This window comes from Salvia miltiorrhiza, chromosome 2, assembly GCF_028751815.1.
Source record: "Salvia miltiorrhiza cultivar Shanhuang (shh) chromosome 2, IMPLAD_Smil_shh, whole genome shotgun sequence".
Classification (NCBI taxonomy): Eukaryota; Viridiplantae; Streptophyta; class Magnoliopsida; order Lamiales; family Lamiaceae; genus Salvia; species Salvia miltiorrhiza.
The window spans coordinates 40,754,031-40,763,439 of record NC_080388.1 but is presented as its reverse complement, the minus strand read 5'-3'; the positions used below and the strand labels follow the sequence as shown (position 1 = coordinate 40,763,439).

The 9,409-nt window shown below is 32.4% G+C and overlaps 1 protein-coding gene across 34 annotated transcripts; it reads left to right on the top strand.

Moving 5' to 3' along the window:
* On the top strand, positions 1–8,983 carry LOC131013435 (uncharacterized). Of its 34 annotated transcripts, none has more exons than XR_009097682.1 (11): positions 1–220; positions 551–655; positions 753–818; positions 998–1,069; positions 3,266–3,322; positions 4,429–4,587; positions 4,787–4,814; positions 6,223–6,279; positions 7,901–8,165; positions 8,241–8,649; positions 8,728–8,983. XR_009097682.1 is itself a non-coding variant. In XM_057941509.1 (10 exons), exons 4-10 carry the CDS (start codon positions 1,041–1,043, stop codon positions 7,002–7,004), a joined length of 738 nt encoding a protein of 245 aa, XP_057797492.1. In that variant the 5' UTR covers positions 1–220; positions 611–655; positions 753–818; positions 998–1,040; the 3' UTR covers positions 7,005–7,811. The 34 variants fall into 34 exon arrangements, 14 of the variants coding, with proteins under 14 accessions (XP_057797492.1, XP_057797490.1, XP_057797491.1 ...); XR_009097683.1 differs by adding an exon at positions 3,020–3,088 and having other exon boundaries at positions 753–1,069; XR_009097684.1 differs by adding an exon at positions 1,365–1,439 and having other exon boundaries at positions 753–1,069.
* The last annotated feature ends 426 nt before the right edge of the window (positions 8,984–9,409 follow it).

The following is a 9,409-nucleotide window of genomic DNA, read 5'->3' as shown; positions in this document are numbered from 1 at the left end:
TAGAAATTAGAAATAGGTTTATGTCTTGTGTGTATCTCACTACCGTCTACCTGCTCTCCGTTCTCACTCTCTCTGTCGTCTCCGTCATCTCTCCGCCGCCCCCGCCTCCTCAGCTTACAGCAGCAGTGCGCCGCCCTCACCTAGTCTTCCCCGTCGCCCCACCCACCTCCTTCGGCCTCGGCACCTTCGCAGTTTCCAACGCTAAGGTTCCCAACAACAGGTAAGCGGCAGGCTATTTGGGTGTTTTGGAAGTTTGATTTCATATTTTTTTGGCCTTACCGAAGAATCCACCGATTAAGTCAAGCATTTTTTAGATCTACAAAAGTACTACGAATATTTTGTAGGTCTTATGAAAATAATGGAACATTAGACAAAGAAAAGAAATTATAGTTTTGGAAATTCGTCAATGTAAATCTAGTTAGTTTAGATTCACTACCATTTAAATTAATTACGGTAAAAATTAACTTCATTTCTTTCTTATGCGTATGAAGCTTCAGCTTGAGAGGCATATATCAAATAGTTGTCGTCTTTTTATTTTTATTTTCTGCAGAATCTGTACAAATTAGAGTCTTATCTTCATTGCTTTAAACATTGACCTCTGGTCAAACAGCGGCCAGCAACTCCGGTTACTGTACTCACTCCAGCTATAAACAAGGTTCAGCACCCAAATACATCGTCGTTTTGCTACATCACTTAGAGGCTGTGCCTTCTTTTCTCATTTCCCCCCTGTTTTTGTGGATTTTTTATTGCAGAGATATGTAATTTGGCGGTTTCAAGCATGTAAAAATATATTGGACTTCACGCTGATGTAGCAGCTGGTGTACTTCCTTTCTATTACTGCTTTAATTTCGGGTGTCAAAATGCTGAATTTAGCTTTTTTAATTTTGTTCAGTGCTTGAAATATGAGAATGTTTAGGTTTTTAGTGAATCTGTCTCCAAGTACAATTCTCTTTTTTTTTCCCATACCAACAGATTTGATGAAGTTTCCCAAAAGCAGGAAACAACAAAGAAGATGCGTGTTTGCTAGCTGCATTGTTGGCATGGGCGGCATTGGAAATACGACTCTCAGGTAATAAAAACATGAACTAAAAGCTTACATTGGTAATTAGTTAAAAGTGATCTGCACCTTGTTCTTGAAATTACATTTTGTAAATGTGATTTATGTGTTATTGCTTGCTTCGTCTATTACGTGATTTGTTGTAGGTGGCGAACTTTGTGCATCATTTGTTCATGGTTGATCATGGCTTGAATGGCAACCATATGATCATTGAGCATGTTAGTAGATAGATATGCATGTGTTAGGTAGATGTAGGGTACATATTTTTTGGCCGAGTATTTATTTAGTTAGATTTTTTTGAAATCAGGCGCAAAAACTGCCATTTTCTAGGAAATGCGTGTCTAATGCTCAACTTTAGCCGATATGATGACCTCTTTTCCAGGTGATTATTTATTTTAATACTTTAACATAGCTTCATTTACATATGTAGTTTGTGTTAGCAAGTTTCTTTAGATTTTAACAAGTTTTGGTCCACCCTTTGAACCCACGAAGTAGCCTATCTGGACTAGCCGTTCCGAGAAGGAAGTCTGAGGACCCGATTCCAGACTGTGTTCTGGAAGGCTTATTCTTTGAGTTAGCCACTGAATTTTTTACCACAAGAACCTTGATACGTGACCTACTGATCTAGAAAGTTTCGTGATTTCTCATAAGAGTCTAAGTTTACTTTCTAACGGTTCAAATTCGGTACCTCATAGAGTTCAAACCAATCTAGTTTTGGCAGCCTGTTTGCATACTTAAATAAATTTTGAGTGATTCAAGTTAGAGGTGATAGAACGCACCTCAAGATTTCTAGAATGACCTCTTGATTATACAAAAGGGGGATACTAGCTGGATTTAGTAACTTGTATATTTTCGCCTAAATTACTTTTCCAAATTTTGAAAGAGGCACTCTTGGGTGCACCCGGGTCATACCCGCATTAATATGGATACCACGCGGGTCGTTCAATTAATTTTACTTTCAGTAGATTTTTTTTACTTCACCGTTCCCGACAGAGAGAAACCGCGTTTCTACCATTTTCTTCTAGAAGCTTATCCTGCTTCTTCGTCTTCACCGTCTTCTTCACTCCTCTCCACCGTTCCTACCATTTTCTCCGGCGATAGCTGCGTGGTTTTGAAGACGGTGCACAGAGAGAAACCACGGTAAAATCTTCACGTCCCCCGACGGCGGCGATGAGCTCCTCTGTCAGGTTCTTCGGCCGGCCGAGAGCATTGAAATTCACGGCTTCTTCGCTTCTGATTCTATTTTCCGATCTCACGATCTGGTTATTCACCGCCTCCGCGCACAGCCTGCAGATCTCATGATTCTTCTTGACGATTCTCCTGCTTTTTCGTTTTCTATTGCTTGTGGCAGTCGCCTGTGACTTTGACCGTGGCGGAGCAGGCCTCGACGATGTCGTAATAGTGATTGTTTCATTATATAAATGTCATAGTTTCATTCCAATTGTTGTAGTTTTAACATGCATTTTTTCATTATATAAATGATATAGTTTCATTCCAATTCTTGTAGTTTTAACTTGCATTGTTTCATTATATAAGTAATATAGTTTCATTCCACATATTGTTTCATTATATAAATGATATAGTTTCAATCCAATTCTTGTAGTTTTAACTTGCATTGTTTCATTATATAATTGATATAGTTTCAACCGGTTCAGCATTCGTACATAATGCTGAATACTAAAATAGAATTTAGTTGTGTCATTCTCTTCGATTTTTGCCCTGTATTCTTGAGCTTTGTTCAACAACAAAGACCAAGTATCCAACACCCAAGAATGTATGAAATAAATAATCAACTTCCATAGTCGCTTGTTCTTTTGTTTATAGTAATGTATGTAATAAATAATCAATAAACACGAATTTGATGAATAAAATTTTGATGGATTTAGTATTTAGTCATTTTAGGAACTATACCTTGTTCAAGTCCTCTGGCAAACTCACATACTTTAGTTATTACGTCATCAGGTTGTATATCGCTGTCTGGCTGAGTCCACAAATGGAAACTATCATCATCATTTTTTCCCTCTTTGTCAGGTGCTGTAAAAAAATAATAAGTACATATTATCCTAATTAAGTAGATAAAGCCTATTCAGTGTTATTCATATAATGACATAATATATTTGTATTTGCATTTACCTCTTTAAATGTCATTTATTAGTATGATTTTGTTAATGTAACTTTTCTTACATAACAATTTCATTTTATATGTAGATCACTGACAACAAATAATGCTGCGGAGGATAAAAAGCAAATTGTACCTATAGAAAGGTAATATAATTTGTTCGCTTAACTAAGTTATAGCATTTTTTCTTTTTTATAATTCTGAGTTTGAAAATTAGTTATTGTTAATGAAAATATGTTTAAAGTCTTTCTAGTGTGATTTAGAAAAATGTCATTTTTTAATATACTACTGTTAGTGTCATTTTTAATGTTTATAATGTTATAATTTGTTTGTGATTTGTCATATAAATGAAGTCTCTTTGTTAGTGTCTTTTATATTGCTGAGTATTGTCAATTAAAAGTCTGTGCAGTAACATTTATTTGTGCTAGTGTCATTTTTATTGTGATGAGTAGTGTCATTTATTTGTGTTATTGTCTTTTATATTGATGAGTATTGTCATTTGAATGTTTGCGCCGCGTCATTTATTTGTGTTAGTATCATTTTTATATTGATGAGTAGTGTCATTTAAATGTCTATGCAGTGTCATTTAATTGTGTTAATAGTGTCATTTAAATGTCTATGCATTGTCATTTATTTGTTATAGTAAAATATGGAATGTTTAATCGCAGGCCCTTGAAAACAGAGGCAACTTATATAGTAAAGTGTAGGGCAGCTAGTATTTGTGAACTAATACCTTTGTTAAATAAAAGTCAATGTCAAGCTGTAGTTGAATTAGGATTTGGGGGCATTTTAGAGATTAAAGAACTCGGATACATTTCTTGGCGGATTATGAGCTAGTTTTGGAGAAATTTTAACCAAAAAAGCAGAGTCTTAAATCTTAAAAACCAGAAAACCATCGTTGTTACTTTTAACGACGTTGAAGATATTTTCATGATCCCAAACAACGAGCCAGATGTTTTATTGAATTCAAAAGAGGACTCGGACATTTTTATAGCATTTTCAAATACTACAACAAAATCCATCAAAAACTTAAATTTCAAATCAGTTTCATGTTAAGACAAATTTCTTAACTTCTTCAAGGACAGACTCCCTCATCTCATTGATTTCTGATAGTATGATCTGTGCTGCATACTTGCATCTTAGCTTTCTGCGCCCCGGAATCTGAATATAAAGAATTAAGAAACAATTATAATTACAATTAGCAAAGAAATTTTATTATGATAATAATGAGTTGTAAAATTACCTCATGCAGTATGTTGCACTGATAAACCTGTCCTGAGAAGTTCTCCATATGGTGTAACAAGAACACACCACAATCAACATTTATCGACTTCTGTTGCCATGCAAATTTCACATATTCAATTGGATATGATGTGAACTCCTCAGCCTTTTGATGGTTTATTTCTCTCAGGTACACAGCAAAGTTTTCCTTCTATATAAAAGATGCACATATACAAAGAACGAAAAACACTTTAGTGTTTGAGAAGTGACATTATATTGTTTAAAGAATGACAGTATCATCTATCACTAATATATGTATAAAAATATATATATGGTTTAAAAATTCATGTTTACCACAATTTTAACAAGCTTCCAGTTTGATGTTGCAGGATTTGCATTGGATTCTTGATTGTCAAGGTAATGTATTTTACCAGCTTCAAAATCCACTACACACCCAAAAAAGTGTCCTTGATGCCCGATTGGGAAGAAAACCTATAATGTTTAAAAATAATAGAAGATAACATTAAGCAACAAAATCATTTATAACAAATGACTTTATGTATAAAACTAATGATACTTTGAAGTTATATAATTAACACTATTAAAAATTAAACTATGACACAAAGCAGAATATAATGAAATAATAAACTATAATTACCATCTGTGTGTTGAGGACATGGGGTGTCATCTGCATATGGGAAATACATAATCTTTGATGTTTTGATTTTGTACATAATTTCATTTTTTTATTTCAATTCTTACTACCTTTTAAGCATAATTATAGTTTTTCTCTATAAATCTGTATCATGTGTTGATATCACAATTTTTTCAAATGTTTTTAACTTTTAGTTCGTGAAATTTTTCGATTGTGTGTTTTATAGTGTTTTTTTTAGTGTTTATAGCGTCATTTTCAAATACATGTATATAGTGTAATTTTTATATGAGTATAGTGTTATTGTTTTTGATAAAATGTTCTTTTAGTGCAAGTGTCATTTTGTAATAATAAAAGTTTCATTTCCTTACAGTTTATGTTTTATTTCTCAGTTTAAATCTCATACTAAATATGAGGAGGAAGCAAAGTGCATTAAAAACAAAAACAAACTATGAATCCTCAGAAGAGCAGAAACCTTGTTTGGATTTAGTTACTACAACGAAGCAAGTGTCCAGCTCAAATTATGTTAGCTGTGATGAAAAATTATCCAAATCAGAAAGAGTTCCTCTGAATAGTGTTGAAGATAATGATAAAGGTGTTTCTGAAGAAGATTCAGAAACCAATCCTGATGTTGTAATGATAGTATCACTGCTGCTAAGTGATTCTCCACGGTAATATATATGAAACACTAAATTATAACATCATTTACTTTGATAAAAACATTTTTACTCATTTATTTTCTTATACAAGATTCCTAAAAGAAAAAGAAAACCTCATGGAGAAATTGCTCGCGTTAAAGAGGACAAGCGCAAAAAGAAAATAAAAAACAACAAAGAATGTGAAAGGTAATGACTAGGAAAAGTGTTAGTTTTATATAATTATAGTGTTATTTTGTTAATGTAAGTTTTCTTAAATAACAGTTTCATTTTATATGTAGATCACTAACAACAAAAGCTAATGGTGACGATGAAAATCAAATACGTAATAGCATGTTTTTTTTTTATGATGCTCAGTTTGAAAATTAGTTATTGTTAATGAAAATATGTTTAAAGTCTTTCTAGTGTTATTTAAATGAAGTTTGTTTGTTAGTATATTTTATATTGGTCAGTAGTGTTATTTAAATGTGATTTATTAGTATGATTTTGTTACATAACAGTTTCATTTTATATGTAGATCACTGACAATAAATGCTGCTGCTGAGGATAAAAAGCAAAGCGTACCTATCGAAAGGTAATATAATTTGTTCGCTTAACTAAGTTATAGCATTTTTTCTTTTTTATAATTCTGAGTTTGAAAATTAGTTATTGTTAATGAAAATATGTTTAAAGTCTTTCTAGTGTGATTTAGAAAAATGTCATTTACATAACATTCTACTGTTAGTGTCATTTTTAATGTTTATAATGTTATAATTTGTTTGTGATTTGTCACATAAATGAAGTCTCTTTGTTAGTGTCTTTTATATTGCTGAGTATTGTCATTTAAAAGTCTGTGCATTTGTTAGTGTCTTTTATGTTGCTGAGTATTTTCAATTAAAAGTTTGTGCAGTAACATTTATTTGTGCTAGTATCATTTTTATTTTTATGAGTAGTGTCATTTATTTTGTGTTAATGTCTTTTATATTGATGAGTATTTTCATTTGAATGTCTGCGCAGTGTCATTTATTTGTGTTAGTATCATTTTTATATTGATGAGTAGTGTCATTTAAATGTCTATGCAGTGTCATTTATTTGTGTTAATAGTGTCATTTATTTGTTATAGTAAAATATGGAATGTTTAACTGCAGGGCCTTGAAAACAGAGGCAATTTATATAGTAAAGTGTAGGGCAGCTGGTATTTGTGAACTAATACCTTTGTTAAATAAAAGTCAGTGTGAAGCTGTAGTTGAATTAGGCTTTAATGAAAGAACTGGGATACATTTCTTGGCGGATTATGAGCTGGTTTTGGAGAAACTTTAACCAAAAAAGCAGAGTCTTAAGCTTTAAAAACCAGAAAACCATCGTCGTTACTTCTAACGACGTTGAGGATATTTTCATGATCCCAAAAAACGGGCCAGATGTTTTATTGAATTCAAAAGAGGACTCGGACATTTTTATAATGATCCATGAGTTCAAACAAAGATTTGATTTAAAGGAATCTGGTACTCATGCACAGCTTTTAAATATTCTGAAGCACAACAATGCTTTGAAAGATGGAGCTAATGATTTCAAAAGAATTTTCATCCTCTACATAATGTCTGCATTCTTAGCTTCTACAGCAAACCAAAGTGTTGATTTTAGTTTCTTCAAAACATTGACCAATATTGAAAGAGTAAAATCTTTTAATTGGTCCAAGTTTGTGTTAGAAAGGATGTTTTGAGGGTTTGACCCATTATTAGTGGCTGCCCACTAATACTAATTATACTCTATCTCCAACGGTTCAAATGGCTTGGCGATGCCGAGCCAACCGATCTTCCTTTGATAAAACATTGGACTGCTAAGAGAATAAAATTAAGATTAGAAGCTGAAAAGGATGCTGGAGATTTTGGAGTTGGTGAATAGGTAGAGGGTGTTTACCCTATTAGTAATGGAAGAAAAGAAACACAAACTATGGAAGAACTAGTAGGGCAAGAAGCAATGGTTGCAAAACAGGAAGCATTAAGGGGACATGAAATAGTCTCATTCCTAGAGGAAGACTGTATTGATGAGGAAAGGGATGGAGTTAGGTGGATCAAGTACTGGCTGCCTGATTATGAAAAAACAAACTTGGAGATAAAAAATATTGCCAAAGATATAAGTTAATTCAAAATACTTGTTAAGTAATTATTATGTTTTTTTATAATAAATGTTAATATTTTATTTGGCATTTTTGATAGCGCTTTGAAGAGTTATTGATGCAATTCGATCAGAACATGAAAATCATGGGCAGCAGGCATATAAAAAAGCTCTTGGATTACAAGGACCAATGTGTAAACCGTATCATGCAAAGGGAAGAATATGCTATGAAGCATAAATCCCCATACACATTTGATGAATATTATCATGATGACATAGCCTTTCTTAGCCAGCCATTGATTATTCAACATATTGATGAAGTTGTGGCAGAGTTTGTGAGACAAAATAAAGGTTATCTGAGTGAAGGTATGTATGTTTTATTAATTTTTTAGAAATATTAACTTTATGAAATACTGATGTTATGAAACTTTATATATGTAGGTGATTTGAAAAGGATAGCAAAGGAAACAGAAGATAAGTTGAAGAAAGAAGAAAAGAGAACAAGACCTGAAAAATCAAGAAATCTTGAGAAAGATGACCGCATAACTTGATAGAAGAAAGAAAGATTTAGCAGAATCAGAGTGCATAAAAATGGAAGAACTTGAGAGAAAGAAACAGGAGGAATTGAGAAACATGGAAGAACATAGAAAGAAAAATCAAGAGCTTGAGATAAAAAAGAAATAAGAAGAATCTCAGAGAAAGAAAGAGCAGCTAGAAAATGATAGAAGAAAGAAGGAGATTAGAACAAAATTTAGAGATGACAATATGAAGAAATATTAGGAGAGTCAAAAGAGAAAGCACGAGAATGAAATGAAGAATGCAGAGAGTAACAAGCAAGAAAAGGAAAAAGGTATTTATTACATCTTATTCTAAACTTACATATAACAAGCAATTTTTTTTAATAACTTTGTATTTTATATTTTTGCAGTGTATGTGAATCGTACAAAGAAACACAAGAAAGATCCTTAAATACCATCATTTGACTTGCTTATTTCATCCCAAACTGATTCAAGTTGTAATACCCCGTTTCCTCGAGCTAAGTTTAGAATAATTTTGAACTTAGATTTAAGATGATTCACGCTGGATTGAGAAAAATAATTTATTTTAATTCCAACAAAAATGATTTACAAAAGCATTTGTAAATTTAGTTATTAAATTTATAAAACAAATTATTTCATGTTCTACATGTATTCTAGGCAACTGTTTTGTCCTTCCAAAGCCGTTGACAAAAACGAACCATCTCGTATGTTGTCATCACTAAGATGGATACAAGATAACAGGATGGACATTGTCCTGAAAACTTGTGTTGGCAACTTAATGAAATATCATAATCCTTGTTTTGATGATACTAAAATCAATAGATTTCTTTTGTAATAGACTAGAATTGCTTGAACTCAAGTGTTTTTTCTAGTTCTTTTTCGGTTGTGTGCACCCGTAAGTACATGTTCAGGTTTGCAGTGCACCAGTAAGCACTTGCAGAGTGAAGTTTTTGTAGGAAGTGTTTTTCGAACCACGTAAAAATCTCTGTGTTATTTACAGATTTCAGTATTTACGTTCTTACTTGTGCTCTTCCTTTTGTAAACTGAAAATTGACTAATTGCAAAGAGAAA